At 41.3% G+C, this 22,306-nt stretch overlaps 2 protein-coding genes across 2 annotated transcripts in view; one reads left to right on the top strand and one right to left on the bottom strand.

Annotated features, from left to right (window-relative positions):
• The window catches only part of LOC123517777 (activating signal cointegrator 1 complex subunit 3-like), an 84,788-nt gene extending 82,192 nt beyond the window's left edge, over positions 1-2,596 (top strand). Inside the window, 1 exon segment of the mRNA XM_045278234.1 lies at positions 470-2,596. Within this exon segment, the coding sequence (XP_045134169.1) occupies positions 470-552 (83 nt within the window). The 3' untranslated portion in view covers positions 553-2,596.
• On the bottom strand, positions 1,151-21,350 carry LOC123517783 (probable dolichyl pyrophosphate Glc1Man9GlcNAc2 alpha-1,3-glucosyltransferase). Its single transcript, XM_045278245.1, has 12 exons — positions 21,152-21,350; positions 13,595-13,672; positions 12,744-12,832; positions 11,865-12,009; positions 11,423-11,548; positions 10,464-10,643; positions 9,835-10,089; positions 8,538-8,643; positions 7,217-7,353; positions 6,207-6,346; positions 5,698-5,809; positions 1,151-4,997 (listed from the first exon to the last, which is right to left on the bottom strand). The coding sequence occupies exons 1-12, from the start codon at positions 21,338-21,340 to the stop codon at positions 4,713-4,715; spliced, it is 1,842 nt and encodes a 613-aa protein (XP_045134180.1). The 5' UTR covers positions 21,341-21,350; the 3' UTR covers positions 1,151-4,712.
• Between the last annotated feature and the right edge of the window lie 956 nt (positions 21,351-22,306).

Raw genomic sequence — 22,306 nt, 5'->3', positions numbered from 1 at the left:
GCACAAGTTTCTGTGGATACTGTTAGAGGTGCAGGTTATTCTCAGTAGAAAATGTTCCATACATATATACAGTTTGAAGCTTTGTTTAGTTGAGGGATGAAATTTAAGTATGGCAGGGTGACAGATACAACCCTGAAATAGACAATGTCATAGGGACAGATAGATGGATGGTAGATATACAGAAATAAAACCAGAAAGAAAAAAAAAAATATAGAGATGGTAGAACATAGGTATAAAAAGATGGAAAACACATGAATAGAAAGCTCACATAATACACTGAGATACAATACATAAACAGTGCATCATAGATATACACAGAGAGAGAGAGAGAGAGAGAGAGAGAGAGAAATATATAGACAGGCATATTTAATTTCTTTAGAGAATTTGTCTCTACGTATATGTTATGTGTTATCCATCCCCCATAGCTGCTATTTAGCATTTCTATATATTTCACCTTCCTGTTTCCCAGACATGCTCCCAGTGATGAAGTCTTGCTTCACTGACAAAAAAGAGGACAGAGAAAGAAGAGGAGCAGGAGGAAGAGGAAAGTGAGAGTCACACAGACTCCAGCGCCCCACAGCATTATAGGGGCCGGGAACAGAGACCCAGAGGGGGACGGCGAAGAAATTACCGATAGGTGGTAGGGATGTGAGGATGATGAGGGAGTGATGCATCTTTCTGTATTGAAGTTAATCATTAGCCTCTGTTTTGTTATGGTTGGGTAACATATTAATCATTCCTCAGTTGTGTTGATTGTTTTCTGCATTGTGTCTAAAGCTGCATCACATGTGAGCTACAGTTACTGTCATTTTATATACCTCTTATCCTTCACTATTCCACTCTGTTATGACGTTTTGGGTACAGATGACAATTGACTCGGCTCCCTCTCAAATCCCACAAACTTGGATAATTCTTCAATGTAAATGCTGCAAATATAATCAAAGTATATTATTTATTATCTGGGGACAATATTTTGGTATTTGATGTAATGTTTTACTGAGTTGTATTGAGGTGTTGGTATCAGGTACAGCTGGTCTCCATCATCTTACTCATGCCTCGTTTGGTCAGGTCAGGAATAATATAGACTCACATGCACACGCGTGTGCACACACACACACACACAATGCTGCTTGAAGGATACGAGTTTCACTGACTTATTATAACAACTTTATTCTCTTGCATTGTAATACATTCTTCCTTATGCATGTATGACAATGAAAACAAAGTGTTGTACTGTACTGTGCATGTATGTTACACATGCATATGATGATGATGATGGTGAGGGATGAATGTAATGTGTGGAGCCTGGAATGCTACAAAACATTGTAGAAAATTAAAATTGGAATGATGCAAAAAGCAAGGCAGGAATGGTGTGAAAATGGGACAAAAAACAGGAGCATCCCACTGTTTACAAACTAATATTTGTTCCCTGTGGCTCAATAACTATTACTGAATGGCATCAACCTCACAACACTAGATCTTGCACATGGGGTCCCTTCAAACAATGTTGGTCAAAACTGTCACTGGGCTCCCACCAATTACAGTAGGGTTCACAACAATGAACATGATTAATTCTAATGTCATATTTGGTACAACAAATGTGTGTTATGAAGATCAAAAAAATTTCAGGCCAGGAAACCAGAAAAGATGTACAGAATTCTTGAAAGTTTTGTGCCCATTCTTAAATTCTTACCGTCTTGAATTTGCACATTATCACCTCGAGCTTCACATTCCTTTGACAAGATTAGTCACATTTACCTACCATTGGCATGAGACAAAAAAGTAAGAACAGTGACAGTAAGGGAGATTATAGACAAGAAGAAAGGCAAATAAAAGGCACAGCACACACACAGTGATTAAGCACTCTAGGTTGCCTATCAATCAATCAATCAATATGTAATACAAAAGTACAGAAAGTAGGCATTCCACTGCAACATACAAAGAGAGAAAGTTTTGTTGAAGTGTTCTGTAAAACTTGATGGCTTTCCCTTGAGCAACCTACATATGATTATAAATATGTTAGTTATTATATCATGGTGAATAAGAGATGAATCCTTTGGTTAGTGACCGTTAGTCTCCTATACAAGTAAAAAATAATTGTACACAAAACTCTTTGATGGCACTTTGTGGAATGTGTAGCAACATGGAGAAGGCTGTGCCTAACCTCTCCCACAGCAGTGGTCATAGTGGTCAACAGGAGGGCACAAAGGTCAAGTCAGGTATTCTGGTATGTCCACTCAGAACTCCATGCAGAGAAAATGAGCCAGATTACCTTCCTCCTTAACAATACAAGTAACAAACACTGTACATAACATCCCAGACATCATGACCTATCTCCTCTTTACATTTGTCAGCGTTGGTAGCACCAGGAGCTGTGTATCTCATTCCTAGCGACATGTAGACAAAAACTGAATAACCAACACTATTGCCTAGTGTTTTCCCCCTGAACCTTCAGTCTTCAGTCTGCCAGGACCCTTGTCACACTGCAGATCAAAGAACTTCAGATTGATGGAAAGATAAGTTCATAGAAAAAAAGCTTGTTAACTGATAACTGACCTTCAGTATGTAAAAAAATAAATCTTATTCTCATCGTTGGCATAAGTTTTTACACTTTTCCAGTAATTCCTACACATCACCACATATCTTGAAACCACAAAACACTCATTCCCTTGAGCAAAGTATTCTTCATTACATCTCTTCAGCCACTCATCATCACTCCCCACCACCTGAACACTGTACTGCCATCAACATTCCAGGGACAAAACATTTTCAGCATAACTCCTTATCCCTGTCACCTCTACAGAATGACACATCCTTTGTGAAGTACACTCGACCCTCATTTTCCAGACTAGATTGTGCAGGAACCAGTCCAGATAACAAATAAATAATACTGACTATTCTTAGGCATTGAACACCAAAAGAAACCTGTCTCATGACCATTATACAATTAGGAATAGCTTAAATGTTCATCTTGAATTCATTTATCCCGCTTAATTTGAAAAGGTTCAGTGCAGGTCTGTTTCGATTGTGGAATCACCACAGCCACCCATCGCTTCCTATGAAATTTTCTATTTCCATTTCTCAGCCAGCTTCCTAGCTGCTGCAAGGATTTCTATGCCACAGACATTCATTCCCACTGATTGTTGCTGCACACACTTCATAACTGCAACATCTAATGCAGCAATTTTCTAGTCCTAACTTTTTTTAGGTGCACCTTTACCATCTTTGCTTGCCGATGCATCCACACAGTATTTGGCAGAATCTATCAGCTAATCTTTCAACTTTCTAATGTCTGACACAGTTTGCTTGGCCACACCTTACTCCTCACAAACACTCATAACACTGGCTCCTTCCTCTGATTCTCTTATTACCTCCTCCTTTTGAGCCACAGCTAGGATAACTTGCTTATGCTTAATAAATAGACTTAGAAGGTATCCATTCATACGAAAAATGCACAAAATCAATCACTGAAACAAAAAAAAAAAACACGTTTATGAGTGCCAGCTGGACTTGTTCACAACCACCTGCTACCATTTATCAGGCATTTCTGGCAGTACACGAGGCAAGTATTATTTGAATTAATTAGTCAGCCACTGGACACTGTCCAGATAAACCGAATTCAAGACTAACAAGGTAGGTCTGGATAAACGAGGGTCGAGTGTAATTAGGAGGCACAGACAGTACAGTAAGTCCTCATTATACGGTACATATGCGTTCCTGAAAACCTTACAAAATTACCATATACCGAACCCATTATAACATGTAATAATAGGGGATGTGTTCCAGCACATCGAAAGTCACCCCTACAAACATGAAAAAAGTCAAATAAAATAATGTAAAGTATTGCACAAAAGAAATAAACAAAATATTTTTATTTACCTTTTTATCAGATGATATCCCTCCCGAGGCTAAGGGACAGTAGGGATTTCAGAACCTTACTCATCTTCTGCTGAGTGGGTAGACAAGGCTCTGCTCTGCAGATCCATTACATTCTCCTCAGCTTTTTTTATAGCCTCACAATTCAACACTGTCCAGACTGTCGGCTGGGCTAGGCCCAAGTTTCGACTTATGGTAGACGTACCATCTCCCTGCTCTTCCCTCTTCAAAATATCTAATTTTACGTCCAATGTCAGACTACTCCTCTTTCGTGTAAACAAAACATGGGTGGATACCGTCCCTGTGAAATTTTCTTACCATAAATAGAATCAAGGATAGTAATTACCAAACACCGTAACTGTGAATTTACCGGATAACGAAGTACCATATAAGGAGGACTTACTGTACCTATTCAAAAAGTCAATATCCTCAAGAAAGGACACAGCTGAGACATGATACAAAGACTCGCACAAAAAACATATCCTGCAACTAAATCTTGATCCATCTGAAGGTGAGGCGCTCATAGAAAACTCACAAAATGAACAATAACAATAAATACTTCAAAGACCAAAGCTGAGTTTTGCTCCTTCACCCCTTCAGTTATTCCCTGACAGCCTCACACACAGGACTCCAAAAAATAGACACCTTCCCAATACTCCTGCAATGCTTCCAATCCACATCACTTCCCATAATCAAATCCACTGAAATGCTCCAAGCACATACTTCCACTTATCCACCTCCCTAAGTACCAGCACCAATGCACTAGACAGCACACCCACAGCCTCACAACATAACCCACAACTTGCACCACCTCAACACACTACAAATGTGGGCCCTTAGCTCGTCTTCTTCTTAAACTTCCATGCACTACCCATCATTAAGTAGGAGAGCTTCACCCAGCTGTAGGTGACCCCCAAGGCACAGTACACCGACACCAGCATGAGGGGCAGGAACGGCAGCCCCTCACCCAGCCCCAAGCGCCCTGGCCCTAGCTCCAGCAGCAGGAACAGAGGCACCAGTCCCAGTAAGTACAAGTTCTCAACAGCATGGAGGAGTGGCTGGCCCCACTGTGCTCTGAGGACTTGCACAGTGAAGAGAGTGTGCAGCATCAGCGCCGTCACCTGTGGAAGACACTTGTAATATGTTTATCCAATACACACACACAGGATACTGGGGCAATAAATGTTCCTAATTCTAGAAAAAACACACATGCTTTACAAGGAAATTACACTCAGAAAAACTATTACAGTAAGACAAAATTATCCTCAGCATTAAACAACAAAAGCATTACCAAATATCCTGAAAACATTCAAACTACTAAATTTCACAACACATGCACAGGCCATGTTAGCACAAAAATGTTAAATTCCAGATAACATGTTGAAGGAAACTTCTGGCTTTGAAAATTCAGAGTCAGATTCACAGGCTGCATATTGGGAAAAACATCACTCCACTCCACATTACATCTCTCTCTCACATACATCCACCCAATCTGGATCTTTCAAACACATCCACTTCTGTGGAAAAACATCATCAACCAACTGCCTCTCTCTCTCTGACCAGACACTCACCAGTCAATGCTTTTACTGATAGACACAAACACATTAAAAAAGTGGATTTAGAGAAGAAATAAATTACAGTGTTGCAGAATATGTAGTGTGATAATTTTATGATCATTTTTCTAAAACACCATAAATTATTCTCAAATATCTGAGCACTACCCCTTAAAGACCCCAGCGGTATGCTCTCTCTCTGCCACACACCATCCACACCAGGCATCAGCAACAGGGAACACAATATTCACGCAACACAACACACTACCTTTATCGGTGTCTCCTGAGGGGTGAAGAGGAGAGGGAAGAGGGAGAAATGTCCCACGATGCTCAGGAACAAGAACGCCTGTGCCTCACCCTTCCTCAGCAGACACAGCAACCTGGCAGCAAAGGAGAGGAGAATGCTAGTGCTTGCTTACTCATTCATTGGTATTGCTAATGGTGTAAACTGACAATCAGACTGGCTGACTGACTAATATTAACACAACATGAAACAATGATTGACTTGTATTAGTAAGGGCAAAGAACTAAGACAAACTTACAGAAAGCACATTATAATTTGATATAAAGAAGAGACATTCAAAGCCATAAACTATCTTGAACACACACACACACACACACACACACACACACACACACACACACACACACACACAGATAGATGGATAGATAGATTGATTCATCATTACAGTTAAGAAACACAACTTAAGTAAACTCCTAAAGCAAATAGAGAGACATCAAAATACGAAATAATATGTACTTAATGCACACACACACCCGAGAGGAAGCAGCACCATGAGGATGGCCTTCTCATGCACATGCCAGCCGAACATGAAGGAGCCAAACCCGCACAACACCAGTGCACGGATGAACTGCCAGGGGCTGTGGGGCGACCTCCACAGCACCACCAGGCCAGGCTGTGAGGAGCAGGGACAGCAGGAAGAGATGTTACAACACCAAAAAGAAATGCTTACATGAGAAGTAATGTAAATGTTTTAAGACAGTGGTTCTAACTCATTCCTCTTGTACTGTATCCTTTTGGAGTGTTGTGGAAATACTGAGAAGTCCTTTTTTATTATTGTTATTACCGTTATTCATTTACTATCTCTCTATGTAAGAGGGTTAGTGGGAAATAATAACAAAATATAAGGGTTCATTGAGATGCCAGTCCCTATAGAAGAAACCAAAGGGTTAAACCAATATTGAGAAGTGCCTTCCTTAATGAGACACAACTCTGAGACATTTCTTTTTGTTCTGTAGCAATCTTAAGACATCATACTGACAAGATGGTGAATAAAGTTTTTATCTTTGAGTCACTTCTTTATTAGAGGTGTTTGTAATTAGCATGTGTAAGGCATCATATATGGGTCTTTTTACTCTCTCACTCTCTCTGACTTAAGCAAGGGAAGGGTGGTGATGGGTTAAGGAAAGCTATGAGAGGTGGTAGTTGGGATCTGAACAAACAGAACATGCACAGTAACATGACCATGACCAGGCTGAGGTGACCACCAAGGCCTGAGTGGTTCCTGGAGGGGTCTGATTGTTCTGCCACTACTACTCTATTCAAAGGGATATTTCAAAACACCCGTCCTTTAATTTTTGACTACTGCTTTTGACTGCTTGGGGACCAGCACCTCACTGGACCTGGTTTCCTCATACTGTTGCTCTTGGCTAGTACACCTCCTTTGTAAAAATAAATACAAAACACAATAAAAAAATTAAAAGACTAAACAAACACACACCAAGTGCGTCGGACACCAATGACATGACACAGGCCAGACACTCACCACGATGGACAGTGCGGTGGTGATGAGCGTGGCAATGGGCGGCACAGATGGCAGTATGGTGTGGCTAAACTCCTGTACCAAACCTCCAGTCATGCTGGCCACACCTTGCTTTGTGACCTGCCACCCCAGCCGCCCTCCTGCAACAGACAAATGTGCCGATGCTGGTACTGTCTGACTGATCATAGGTTACACACATTACAGAAACAGAAAAGGAAGCACAGAAAAAATTAGCAGTCAGACTGTGGAGCAAGACATAAATAAGCTAATCTAGAAAAAAAAGAAATATCAATGAATAAAGAAGTGAGAAAGATAAACCATTACTAAGGTATATACCAACCTACTACTACTACTACTACTACTACTACTACTACTACTACTACTACTTCTACAAATAAATATATGTGCAGATGGATTGAAACTGATCACAACTTATATATAGTACAAAAAAGTACACACAGATAGACAAACTGGTCACACATTACACACACACACACACACACACACACACACACACACACACACACACACACACACACACACACACACACACATAAAGCCCAGGCCCTGTAAAACTACAACTAGGTAAATAAATACAACTAGGTAAATACACACACACACACACATATTTGGGTGTGTCTCCTTTCACGTGTAGCCCCTGTTCACCTAGCAGTGAGTAGGTACGGGATGTAAATCGAGGAGTTGTGACCTTGTTGTCCCGGTGTGTGGTGTGTGCCTGGTCTCAGACCTATCCAAAGATCGGAAATAATGAGCTCTGAGCTCGTTCCGTAGGGTAACGTCTGGCTGTCTCGTCAGAGACTGCAGCAGGTCAAACAATGAAACAGTGAAAACACACACAAAACATGTACCACACTTATACCAAATCATGTAAAATATCACAAAATAAAAATGTTCCTGCTGACGTCAAATGTACCTCTAAACCAAATCCTTTACATGACTCACCACCACTGAACCAACACCACACAACACAGCCACAAACCACACACCATCAATACACTCAGAACATAACAACAGCCTCACCACTGCCCCCAAAAACCACCATCACAGCCTCACCACACCCAACCATCACCAATACTACATCACCACAAACTACACGCTACCACCACTACATCCTCACCACACAAATACGTATACACATCATCATCAATACAATCAGAACACTACCACAACTTCACCACTGCCCCCAAAACTCACCACCACATAACCAGACACCACCAATACATTCAGAACACTACCACATCCTTACCAATGCCCCACACCCACCACCACCACCACCACCACATCCATACATCCACACACTCACCAACCAGCACCAGCATCTTGTCAGCAAAGTTATACAGTGCCCAGAAATTTGGTGCCCAGTAGGCGTGGCAGAGACCTCGGCGAAAGGGGAACAGCCGTGCCAGAACCTGTGGGGATGGAAGGGGTGAGGGGAGGGTTGTGAGGAGTGAGGGAGTGAGAAAGTAGGAATATTGTGAGTGGGGTAGTGAAAAAGAGGTAGGTATATTGTTTTGTAGCTTGTTTTCTTTAATTTTTTTTTATTCGTGTGTGTGTGTGTGTGTGTGTGTGTGTGTGTGTGTGTGTGTGTGTGTGTGTGTGTGTGTGTGTGTGTAATTCACTGTTTGATGTGGTGCAGTGTGTGACGAGACAGCCAGACGTTACCCTACGGAACGAACTCAGAGCTCATTATTTCCGATCTTGGGCTAGGCCTGAGACCAGGCACACACCACACACCAGGACAACAAGGTCACAACTCCTCGATTTACATCCCGTACCTACTCACTGCTAGGTGAACACCACCTACACGTCAAAGGAGACACACCCAAATATCTCCACCCGGCCGGGGAATCGAACCCCGGTCCTCTGGCTTGTGAAGCCAGCGCTCTAACCACTGAGCTACCAGGCCCCATGTGTGTGTGTGTGTGTGTGTGTGTGTGTGTGTGTGTGTGTGTGTGTGTGTGTGTGTGTGTGTGTGTGTGTTACACGTGTAGCACACCTGCTGGTCACCCAGCCAGTCTTCCCCATTATAGAGTGAGCTCAGAGCTCATAGACCGATCTTCGGGTAGGACTGAGACCCCAACAAACTCCACACACCGGGAAAGCGAGGCCACAACCCCTCCAGTTACATCCCGTACCTATTTACTGCTAGGTGAACACACCCCACACATTAAGAGCTGCGCCCATTTGCCTCGCCGCTTACCGGGACTCAAACCCAGGCCTCTCAATTGTGAGTCCAGCGTGCTAATCACTACACTCCGCAGTGTGTGTGTGTGTGTGTGTGTGTGTGTACGTGTGTGTGTTCTGAATTTTTGTATTTGCATCTTAATCTGTCTGTCTGGCTATCTATCCATCTGGCTAAACCTTACTATCCTTTATCCCTACTTCTCATCCTTCTTTTCCACCTTTTACTAATGTTACATCTCTTATCACTACTAAACTTTTTCTTCCTCCTCCTCCTCCTCCTCCTCTTCCTACTACTACTACTACACCACCACTACCACTACTGCTCCTTGTCCAAACACCCTCACAAGAACCTAAAACTCTATTACTCATACTGTTTGCCTTTCCTTTGTACTCCTCCTCCCCCTTCAAGCACCCACCTGCAGAAGCTGACCCCGCATGACAAAGGGACCGAAGGAGAGCCCGAAGACCGCAGCCACCACTACACCAAGCTTGACAAGACGGAAGAGCTGGCCAAGGCGAGAGGTCTGGGGCTTGTCAGCGCGGGTTGGGGGGGGGCCAAGGAGCACATAGGAGCGAAGGAGGTAGATGAAGTATGCTGGGGCAAGGTAGAGGTAGATGTGCTTCAGGTTGAGGAGGACTGAGAACCACAAGGCTGACTCGATCTCTCTTCTCTGTGGGTGGAGGATCAGATCTCTCTTTATGTATTAATTTATAGTTTTTCCCTCTAATGTAAGACTTTATTGATTTATATATCATTTTCTCATGTTTGATAAATAATACAAGAGAGCAACTAATTAATATGTTATGTTTTTGGGCCTTCATATCTCTCTCTCTCTCTCTCTCTCTCTGTTATATTTGATATGAGAAATTCATTTATTTGGTAAGATCTTTTCCTTCACCTCTCTCTCTCTCTCTCTCTCTCTCTCTCTCTCTCTCTCTCTCTCTCTCTCTCTCTCTCTCTCTCTCTCAATTGATATGAGAGAGGAATGACTTTGGTATGATCTTTTCCTTCATCTTTGCATTCTCTCTCTCTCTCACACCTCACCTGCAGCATTCTGGCAATGGAAATGAAGAGGAGGCCAAAAAGGAAGCCATTGTACTGGAAGTGAATGTGGTCCACCAATAGCAGCCCAGCACTGGTGAAGAGGACCACCCCCACCGCCGGCCCCAGCCCCACCGCTGCACCCTTCCTGGTTGCCACACTGCTCCCCACCTCCTCCCACATCTGGAAAAGGGAGTGGAGGGTAAGGAAAGGTGAGGTAATAGAGGGAGGGAGGGTTGGAGGGTAGATAAGGAGTGAGGGAGGGAGAAAGAGGGGGAGAGAAGGGAAAGAAGAGGGAGAGGAAAAACAGGGAAAGTAAAGAAAAGAGGGAGAGAAGAGAAAGAGAGGGAAAGAAAGAAGAGATGGGAAGAGAGAAAAGTGAGAAAAAAAAGGAGGGAGAGAGAAAAGAGGGTGAGAGGAAAGACAGAGGGAGAAAGAGGAACAAAGAAGGAAAAAGAAGGGAGAAAAGACAGAAAAGATAAAAGGGAGAAGGAAAGATAAAAGAAAGAGGGAGAAATAAAAAACAAGGAAATGAGACAAAGATAAAAAAGAAAAGGAAAGACAAATGAGAGAAGAAAAAGACAAAGAAACAAAAATTACAACAAGTCACAAACCACCAAACAAACAATCATAAACAAACAAACACTGCAAAACAGCCTTATGCCCTTCCACAAAAAAATAAGCAAATAAAACAAAACAAAAAATAGAACAAAATAAAATAAACAAACCACAACAATAGAAACATAGAAGAAAATCACAAGCACCCCTCAGAAACCATCCCCATCTCTCTTGACCATCTGATCCCCTGACACTGACCCCCTGACCTGACCTCTTCCCTGACCCCCTGACCCTCTGACACTATGACTCCCTGACCCTTTGACCCCCTGACACCCTGATACTATGACCCCCTGACCCCTTGACCTGGCCTCCTCCCTGACCCCCTGACCTCCCGACACTCACACTTTGCATCCGTAAGCGAAGACAAGGTCGGTAACAATTACGGACAGCCTCTGGAACAACACCGTCATGGGCGAGGCATAGCTGAGGTTGTTGATGTCCAGCATTGCAGCATCGAAGAAACGAGCCACCTGATGATGACACAATATGGAGTGTGGTGATGTGGTGTTGGGGTATGGTGGTGGTGGTGTGGGGATGTGATGAGGTGTGTTTGTGTGTGGTGTGGTGGTGGTGGTGGTTATGTAGCAGTGTGGTGGTGGTGTGGTGGTGCAGTGGTTGTGTGATGCTATGTGGTGGTGTGGTGCTTGTGCTGGGGTGGAGGGTTGTTGTGGAGGTGTGGGTGTGGTGTTGTGTGGTGGTGTGGAAAGACTGGTGGATGAACTCAAAGATAATAAGGAGTGAGAATGAAGTGTTTTGTTGTGAAATCTCTCTCTCTCTCTCTCTTACCTTGGCCAGGAGGAACTCGAACCAGGCAAAAAGGGGTGGGTAGTCCAGGGTCCAGGGTGAGGTCTGGTCCACATACCAGCGGTCCACTGGCAGACTGTGAGTCACCGCCAGCCAGTTGCGGTGAACCTCAAAGTCTGTTGATCGGCTGGAGGGAAGGTGAGAGATATTAGGTTAGCTTAGATTGGTCTTTCCAATTAGGTTAGTCTATTTATTTTTTTTCTGGTTAGTTTTTTTTTCAGTTAGTTTAGTTCTTTTTTGGGTTAGTTTTTTCTTTTTATCTATTTATTTTGTAAGTGTGTGGTTGGCTTGGCAGTTTTTGAGTTAGGTTAGGTTGGGTTTGGTTGGATTGGGCTGTGCTGTGCTAGAGAGAGAGAGAGAGAGAGAGAGAGAGAGAGAGAGAGAGAGAGAGAGAGAGAGAGAGAGAGAGAGAGAGAGAGAGAGAGAGAGAGAGAGAGAGAGAGAGAGAGAGAGAGAGAGAGAGAGAGAGATTAAAAATTGAAAGTAAAAAAATAAATAATAAATAATAATAATAATTAAAAGGTTATTAGTTTAGAAATGGGGGAAAAATATTAATGCTTAGTTTAACATTGTAGTAGAAAAATGGTTATATCAAAATTTAAAGAAAAATACAAAATAATGTTGGTTAGCTTGGAAAAAGAGGAGAAATGGAGGAAGTTAGCTTACAACAGAGGGGAAATAGAAGTTAGCTTAGAATATAGAAAGAAAATGTAAATGGCTCAGAAGCAAAATAAAAAAGTGACTAGCTAAGAAATAAGAAAAGTGACAGTACCTTTAAAATCAACACAAAAGAAGTGATGGAAAAGAACAACCCATACTGACGCAGCCATTTAACACTGTCTTCATTATCGAGTGACTTACTAGGCCGGGAGCAGCAGCAACTTGAGGCAGGACATCCCTATCACCGCCAGGCCAAACATCCTGCTGGGGTGGTCTGATCCTGATGCACTCTACAGAAAGTATAATAAGATTAATAACTCTGTACTGTATGATTATCATCTATCTTATTTATTGGTATATTTAGGTGTCCTTTGAATTAACGTGCTAATAAACATCCTGAGGGGACAGTCTGATTCTGCTGTACTCCATAGAAAGAAGGATTGATGACTTTGTGCATTTAAAGATACTGGATGATTATTATTTATCTCATTTATTGGTAGATTTAAGTGTGTTTTGAATTAATCTGCTAACAAACATCCTGCTGGGGTGGTCTGATTCTGCTGTATTCCATAGAAAGTAGGATAAAGATAAATAACTGTGTGCATTTTAAGATAGTACTGGATGATCATTATTATCTAATTTGATTAATAGGTAGATTTGGGTGTGTTTTGAATTAATCTGCTAACAAACATCCTACTGGGGTCTGATCCTGCTGCACTCAGAAGAAAATACCATGAATATTAATAATTCTGTACATTTCAAGATACTGCATGACTATTGTTTTATCTATAGGTAGTTTTGGGTGCACTTAAATATCTGCTAACAAATATTCTGTTGTACTTTAAAAAAAGAAGGATAAATATGTATAGCTCTGTGCATTTTGAGACACAGGATGACAGGATGATAATTATCTATTTCATTTAGAGGTAGATTTTGGTGCATTTTAAATTAATCTGCTGACAAATATACTACTGCACTCTGGAGATGAATGTTGAATTAATATTAATAACTCTGTACATTCTAAAACACAAGATGATTATCATCTATTTTACTTTTTTGGTTGATTTAGCTGCATTTCCAATTAATCTCCTAACAAACATCCTGCTGGGGCAGTCTGATCCTGCTGCACTCTGAAGAAAGTATGGTGAATATCAATAATTCTGTACATTTCAAGATACTGGACACTTATTACATCTATAACACAGAAGGCCACAAAAAGAAAAGGTTTTGCAATTTCTTGACTGAACAATGCTTTGAAGTGGGTGCAAAGGGTGTCTCAGAGTGATCAGTGGTAAGGATAGGTGTGTTGGGTACCAGTGGAAGGGTTGACACAGACTGGAACTGACAGCTACATTAGAACAGTTTTTAACTCCTTCAGTACTGGGACACATTTTTACCATGAGTTTTGGGTATGATCAAATTATTTTATTGACATTAAGAAAGGTCTATGGAAGTGAGAAGATTAATGGCCACAGTCTTCACTACTTTAATCACCAATTAAGTTTCTGAAGCTGCATAAAATCACCAAATAGTGAGTAGAATGAATATGGAAACATGTCATGGTGCTTATGGAGTTAAGGGTAAGAGTTATTTACAAGGTGAGCAATTTGTTCATTTATTTATTTTTTGTCATTTGAGATATATTGTGGTAGTGTGCTTGTATTTTGACCATAAAATACCTAAGTTTCATTAACATATACTGTATATAGAGTGGCTTCCTCTGGTGCACTATGGGACAAGAAGCAAGCAGGCAGTGACTTTCCACTACACTACCTAGAATCTGAGAATTAATAAAACAGACTTTCTGCAACACTGTGGGAAGAAAGCAAGGGAGTGACTGTTCCTCCTATATTCTGTAAATAGAGCAAATGGTCCCTTTCTACTAAAGCAAATTAACAGTGACTTTTCTTGCTCCACTGTGTACATGAAGTGAATGGTGACTGTTCCTACTGTGGCTCTCCTCCCCATGCCCCGCCAATCCCACCACTGAGGGACAGGGCAGGCCAGGGTGGGCTGGGGCAACGGCCACTGGTGCAACAATCAAAACAGTACGGTAGAAAATGCTACACAAAGTATTCTAAACCCCTCTCAGATTTGCTAATTCAAACTCCTCACCACACGTAGCTTGTGTGGCCCATGGCTAGGTAGTCAGTCCAGGTGGAGACCTAAACTGCATGTCACCATTATACCCAAGACAGCCAGACCAAGCTCCACTTACATTTTCCATTCCTATGCAGACTAGAATCTGCCCTCTCACCAGGGAGGAAGTAGCGTGGTGAGGAAATCCATAGTGCCAAGTGTATGGTCTGAGTTAGGTGTTAGGGAAGGTGTTCCACTCAATGTTGAGGTCAGTTTGACCCACCTTGGTTAAACCCAGGTTATTTTCGCGTATGTGCACCAGGTCCATGGGGGTATCACCTGGTAGGGTCAATTAGGTTAGTGGGATATTGTGAGTGTGAGTGTGCTGTGGGGTATCAGTCCCAATTGTGAAGTGTATCAGTGGTAATAAATGTAAAGCATCAGCAAGTGTAATTAGTGTTGGCACTCCTGACCCAGGGTGTTGTGTTGTGCTCCATCTATTCACACCCACGCTGACCCTCCAATTGGCCTGTGACCTCTGGCACAGCTACCTACCACCCCTATAGTGGGTTATACCACAGCACGGGGAGCCACACAACTGCACACACGTCCAGACACTAAATTACCACAGGGCCAAACAAGATTAGTCCAATCAAGGGACCGCCCACTGAATCACTGAAGCAGACCTCACCCTGCCCTCTGCTAGGGGCACGCCTTGCTGCAGCGTCACCCTGCGCCACACACTGAACACCACGGCAGTAAGGACAAGACACAACGATACCAGGTGGTGAGTGCATGACACGCACCAACACACTCACACACAGGTGGCTGTGCTGCACCCTCTCACACACACACACACACACACTTTTTACTATTGGACACATGCAGTACAAGAGGACATGGCTTAAAAGTTGAAAGAGGGTTTTTGTAGCAGAGATGTAAAGAAGTCTAGTTTCCCTCATAGAGTTGTGAAAAGCTGGAATTAACTTGACAAGGAAGGTTGTAACAGCTGGGACTGTGCAGACTTGTAAGGAGAAACTTGATAATAGATATACACACAGGATATCATCAGTTTACTCCCCTCCTGTAAACACACACACACACGTTTATAAATTAATCAACGGAATGGACCAAGTGGATAATGAGAAACTGATCCTGAGAGAAGAATATGACATTTGAAGCACAAGATTGCATTGTAAAACGATGAGGAAGGGAAGATGTCTGAGAGATGTTAAAAAACATAGTTTCCCGCAAAGATGTGTTGAGACATGGAACAGTTTGAGTGAAGAAGTGGTGTCAGCAACGAGTGTGCATAGTTTTAAAGAAAAACTGGATAAGTGTAGATATGGAGACGGGGCCACATAAGCATAAAGCCCAGCCTGGATTCATGTAACTTTTTATTAAAGCCTTAACAAGCATTGTTAACAAACATAGACTAGCAAAAAGTATCTCATGAAGACTGACAAATTCGCTGCTAGCACTAACAAGTCCTAGCAAACAATGTTAGCTAGCAACGGGTTTGTTAACTTATTCCGCTACATTTGGCGGAAATCTGCTAAGTTCTGCCTTTTATTAGGCACACAAAACAATGTTTTTGTACTTATTTTGTACTCCAAATAGCGATATTTCACATTAATATATTCTCCCAGCATGTTTTCAGTATGTTTCTACTAAAAAAATGTGGGTTATTTCAAATAAAAAATTTGGCGCGAATATTTGGTAAACACTAAACAGCCGCAAGCATTGTGCCAGCGTGGACGTCCTTGGACCTTCCCCAGCGAAGAAAACAAGAAAACCTAATTGGTCTGAGGACGAGACCCTACTGCTTGTTCAAGAAATACAAAGGAGGAAAATAGTTATTAACAGGAAGTTTTCACCCTTCCTGACAAATCAAGACAAGGAGAAAGCATGGAAAAAAATTTCTCAAACATTGTACTCTGCTTTCCTTGTAGTAAAGAGAACCATCCAAGAGTGCACAGAACAAGGAATATACTCAGTCAGGTAAGACACATTCCATAAATCATCCATCCTATGACTAAAGAAATATTTCCGATAAAATTTTATTTGTGTCCATACCCTCCCACATGTCCCTATAGTCTTCCTTCTCTTCTAAAACTAGCTTGGAAATAGATGGAAATGCAGGGTTTCGGTTGGATGACATGAAATACGTCGGAAATGTATAATTGTTTATGTAGAGAGGTGAATCTTAAGAAAATTAACCTAACCTAACCTCATCTAACCAGCCTAACCAAACCATCTAAGCAACCTAACCTAAACTAATCTAATCAACCTAACCTAGACTAACCTAATCAACCTAACCTAAACAAATCTAATCAACCTAACCTAACCTAGGCTAATCAAACCAACTCAAACTAAATGTAACTTAACCTCAACTAAGGTAACCCGAGACACTAATCAATATCTATAAGATAGAGTATGCATAACTGAAGTAGTTCATGTCCTTCACCCCAAACCCACATTCCAAAGTACACCATTTGTTTCTATATAGCCTTCAGTCTAGCTTCCTAATCATCTTATCGTGATCCATGGTCATATAATTTTTTTTTATTGTTTCAGGAGCTGGTGGTCCTACCACATCTCCCCTGAGCCCAGTGCAAATAGTAATCCAGGAAATCCTTGGAGGACGAAATTCTCAACACTGCACTGTAGTGGGAATCAGTAACGACTACACCAGAGATGTCTTGCAGTGAGTATATATGTTTCACTTTCAATACTTATATATTATAGCATTTTCAAGGATGACAAGTACTGGGTTTCCTTCCAGGTACTACTAATCCCAGCCTTAAAACATTTACCTGTGCATCATCTATTTGGTCTCTTTATTAATGTTTTCACACGTCACCGTGTTTTTGCCATTTTCTGAACTCTACCCTCACTTACTGCTATGTTGCAGATAATTTAGTTTTAGGTTAATTTCTGTCTTTGCTCTCTTCCATTACTTGACTGGTAATCTTCCTTTCTCCGTTTCAGTGCAACTTTAATTAATCATAATGCCGTTTTTCTTATTTTGTTACCATTTATTACGTTAATTACTCTTGGTTTCTCTTGTTTCCTTACCATTTATTACGTTAATTACTCTTGCTCTACCTTTCAGAGGAAGTCAACCCAACTCTGCACAGACGACAAGTCTTGTTGAATTACCACCACAACTCCAACCACTGGCACCTCCTGCAGCTGAAACAGCTCAATGTCTGGAGCAGGGGGAGTCAATCATCATCTACACAAGTGATGCTGCTGTGACTGACAGCGAGGCAATATGTGAAATAGAAGACAATGACAATAGTGAAATTAAGGACAGAGAAATGAAAATGAAATCATATAAAGCAATAATAGAAGCTGCAAAAGCAAAAATAAAATACTATGAACTTTTATGCGAAAAAGAAAATTTAGAAATAACAAAATTAAAGAAAGAAATAAACAAAGTGTAATACTAAATATGTGTGTGTGTGTGTATTTACCTAGTTGTAGTTTTACAGGGCCTGGGCTTTATGCTCGTGTGGTCCCGTCTCCATATCTACACTTATCCAATTTTTCTTTAAAACTATGTACACTCTTTGCTGATACCACTTCATCACTAATCTGTTCCAAGTCTCAACACATCTTTGCGGGAAACTAAATTTTTTAACATCTCTCAGACATCGTCCCTTCCTTAGTTTCTTACTATGCGATCTTGTGCTTCTAGTCATATTTTTCTCTCAGGATCAGTTTCTCATTATCCACTGTGTGTGTGTGTGTGTGTGTGTGTGTGTGTGTGTGTGTGTGCTTACCCTTAAGTTACTTAGCTATTAGATGTATCATATAATTATAAGTACAATTTTACAAAAATCACTCCTGTATCTGTTTCCTTCTACATGATATTATGATAGTCACCTATATGTTATAAGAACTTCCTCCTTCCAAAACACAGTGACTTTTAAAAATAGAACTTAAATATATAGGATCATTTCAAACTCATCCACATATTACAAAAAATATTTTATTATTTCTGCGCAAAGAAGGGTAAAAAAAAAGTCTTCTTTATAAAAATCCACCCGCATGCTCCTTTTTTCTCATGTGAGAGAGGCACTCCTGCTGGGTCTGGTGTTCAGAGGCAGAGGACCCTTCATTGGACTGGTACCGTAGCCTTACTCATCAACACTGAAAAGTGAAAGAACAGATTTTTACCTTTGTATGTAGGAGTTTGGAACAGAAAGACCCACTAGTGACGTGCATCAATGCCTCAGGCACCTCAGTTTGAAGCAACAAGGCCTACAGGCATGATTTACAAAACACCTAATGTTTTATAAACTTTATTCTCTTTTCTGGAAAGGTGGGCACTTGTGTATAGATGAAGTGACTGTAATCAGATTATTTTGTATGACATACCAGTGGTGGAGTGTATGAAAATAAACTTACTTGAAGTGGACGTATGCAAAGTGATCCCTTCGGGCTTGAACTTCTCGTGCCACAGGGCCTGCAGCTGCATGGTATGGGGCAGCCTCCTCATCCTCCACTTCTTCAGCACCATCATCACAGTCATCTGCATCAGGGAGAGGAATGCCCCTGTTCTCGCAGAAATTGTGCAGAATAACGCAGGCATAAATCACCTTGCAGACCTTGTCGGGGGCAACGCGGACTTCACTGTGCAGGACATGAAATCTTCGCTTCCATTGCCCAATCCCTCGCTCAACCACACTTCTCGTTCTTTTGTGAGCTCTGAAAGAAAAATGAAAGAGATGCTGACTACACTCACATTTTAAAGTGTTACTAGTTCTGCAGGTTAACTCATAGCAGAGATCAGAGTAATTTGAGAAAATATACTTCTAGTGGCAAACATGATTAGGCTATATCATAGTCTTAAAATACATAGGCTATCACTATCTCTGTACTATCCTATACCTGAGCCTAACCTAATCTAACCTAACTTAACTAAACATAATCCAATCCAACCTAACAAAACCTTCCCTTGTCACATCACTTATAAGTAGGAAAACTGAATTAATACATATACTATTTGAAATGAGGAGTTAGGATGTAAAGGGCTATTTATGAGCAAAAGAGGGTTAGACTATACCAGTCTTAAAATAATTAGGCTATCAATATCTCCATATTATCCTCTAACCTAATTTTATTTCAATTAACCTAACTTAACCTAATCTAACCTAACTTGTCTAAACTTAACCCAACCTAACCGAACCTAACCTTGTAGCATTATTTATAAGTAGGAAAATTGAATTAATACATATATTTGGCATGAGAGATTAAAGGAATGATAAAGGATATTTCTGAACAAAATAGATGTTATATTAATATGAAACATGTACAATTATCTCAATGAATTGCTTACCTGTTATAATTGGCTTGAGGGTCTGCTAGCTGACGATTTGTATATGGTGTTAGGAGCCACTGCTTGAATGGATATCCACTGTACCCAAGGAGATGGCACGGTTGTGGCACATAATTATCCTCAAATAACATTTTGAGTCCAGATTCATCCAGGATGCGGGCATCATGCACTGATCCAGGCCATTTGCTACTATGTCCAGGATCTTGTAGGTGGCATCAAACACTACCTGAACATTGATGCTATGGTAGCATTTCTTGTTCACATAGGCGCTCTTATCATCTTTGGGTGGCACAATCCGCACGTGGGTCCCGTCAATCACGCCCACTGCTCCAGGACATCCGGCTATAGCCATGAATTCCACCTGCTTCCTCTGAACTTCTTGTCTAGTCAGTGGAAACTTCACAAACTGGTGGAAGACACGAGGGGCAGTCAGTGCAGTGATTGTTTGCCAAATCACACGGCTGATAGTTGGCTGCGACACACCAAAATCATCACTGCACAGCTGCATCTTGCCAGTGGCTAAATAACGGAGAGTTATAGCCACCTTCAGCTCTGGAGGGATTGCTTTATTTCGGCAAGTTTGACTGTGCAGTTCGTCCCTCACCAAGTCTGTCACTGCTACAATGCCAGCTCGATCCAGACCGTATCTTCTGATGAGCTCAGCATCACTGAAATCCCGGAATATGTCCTTCCTATCACGAAATTTTCGCCGTTGTTGTTGCCGTGCTGCCATGGCCACTCGCTACTCGGTACTTGTTAGTGTTTGTTAAGACGCTAAAAGCCCTCTGGACCACTTGTAACTTAACAAGGCCTAACAAACATTGTTAAGCACTTTTTAGGGCTTAACAGTTTCATGTATCGCTTTTACTGTTAACGTTTGCCTAACAAGCTATTTGTTAAGGTTACGAGTACATTGTTAGCACTAAAAGTTATATGAATCCCGGCCAAGGCCGGGATTCATATAACTTTTAGTGCCCTGTAAAACTACAACTAGGTAAACACACACACACACACACACAGTGGTAATGTTCCCTGTCAAGTGTTCATCCGGCAGCCTCCCTGACTCACTCCCTACCACACAGTACCAATACTCGAGCCTCGTGTACCTTGCCACGCCCTGCCAGACACACCGCCACACGCCACACCTCTCAGCGGTACACCCTGCAGCGCCTACACCACCCACCTGTGTGTAAATAGTGTGTTGAACAATACATATGGAGATCCAGCAGAACGGAGTACGCGGTGCCTGAGTGGTGCCTGACAGCTGGCCGGGGCCCGGGGACTGGTGAGGCGAGGCTCGCCATGCGCACCGCCGGGAGATTTGATTGCCTCGCTTAGTGTTGACACTTGACAATTGACATGTCACACTCATTGTTTATTATTGTTTTGTTTTGTTTTCTAGGCTCTATTCCACCAGTAAATGGTGCTCTACAGGGCCTCATACAAAATTATATATACATAGTTGATATGTGGCTAAAGAAATGAAATTGAACATATGAAAAGTAAACACAATAACCATATAAATCATCATCGCCAATTACAGTACATAACCTTCAGTGATGCACATCTCCACGTCATAACATTCTCTGAATATAAATGTTTTTAACCTTTTCTTAAAAACTACAACATTCTCACTGCACTTTAAATCATTAGGTAGTGCATTGTATAACCTTGGAGCACTGTACTGAAATGTTCTTGCACCAATCCCAGAATTATATCTTGGTTCAAACAGTCTGTTTACATCATGTGCATGTCTCACAACTACATTGGCATTATTCTCAAATTTTTCCAGTAGGTCACTCAAATACTGTGGTTTACCAGTTTTAACAGCTTGATAAGTCAGGACACAAATTTTGAATACAATTCTAGCCTTGATAGGCAACCAGTGTAGTTCAATAAGAGTTGGTGTGATTCTCTCTTAATTAATCTAGCTGCTTTATTCATGATCACTTGTAACTTTTTCAATTGGTAATTTGGTAAATTTAAGTATAATGAATTACAGTAGTCAATTCTACTAATGACATAGTTATGAATTAACATTTTGACAGAATTATCATCAAGATATTTTCTTATAAATGCAATGTTACGGAGATGGTACCTAGCAATTCTTGTTACATCATTAATATGATCATTAAAATTTAAGTATTTGTCCATAACCACACCCAAATTTTTTACTTTATCAGAAATCACTACATTCCTTCCATTAAAATTAAAACCTTGTAAGTCATTCAACCTCCTGATATCACACTATTTACCAACTATCAAACATTCTGTTTTGTTGTCATTAAATTTCAGCTGTTTTCCATCCATCCATTTCTTAACATCAAACATAATCCTA

Source organism: Portunus trituberculatus, chromosome 6, assembly GCF_017591435.1.
Source record: "Portunus trituberculatus isolate SZX2019 chromosome 6, ASM1759143v1, whole genome shotgun sequence".
NCBI lineage: Eukaryota > Metazoa > Arthropoda > Malacostraca > Decapoda > Portunidae > Portunus > Portunus trituberculatus.
This window is presented reverse-complemented; position numbering and strand designations above follow the sequence as displayed.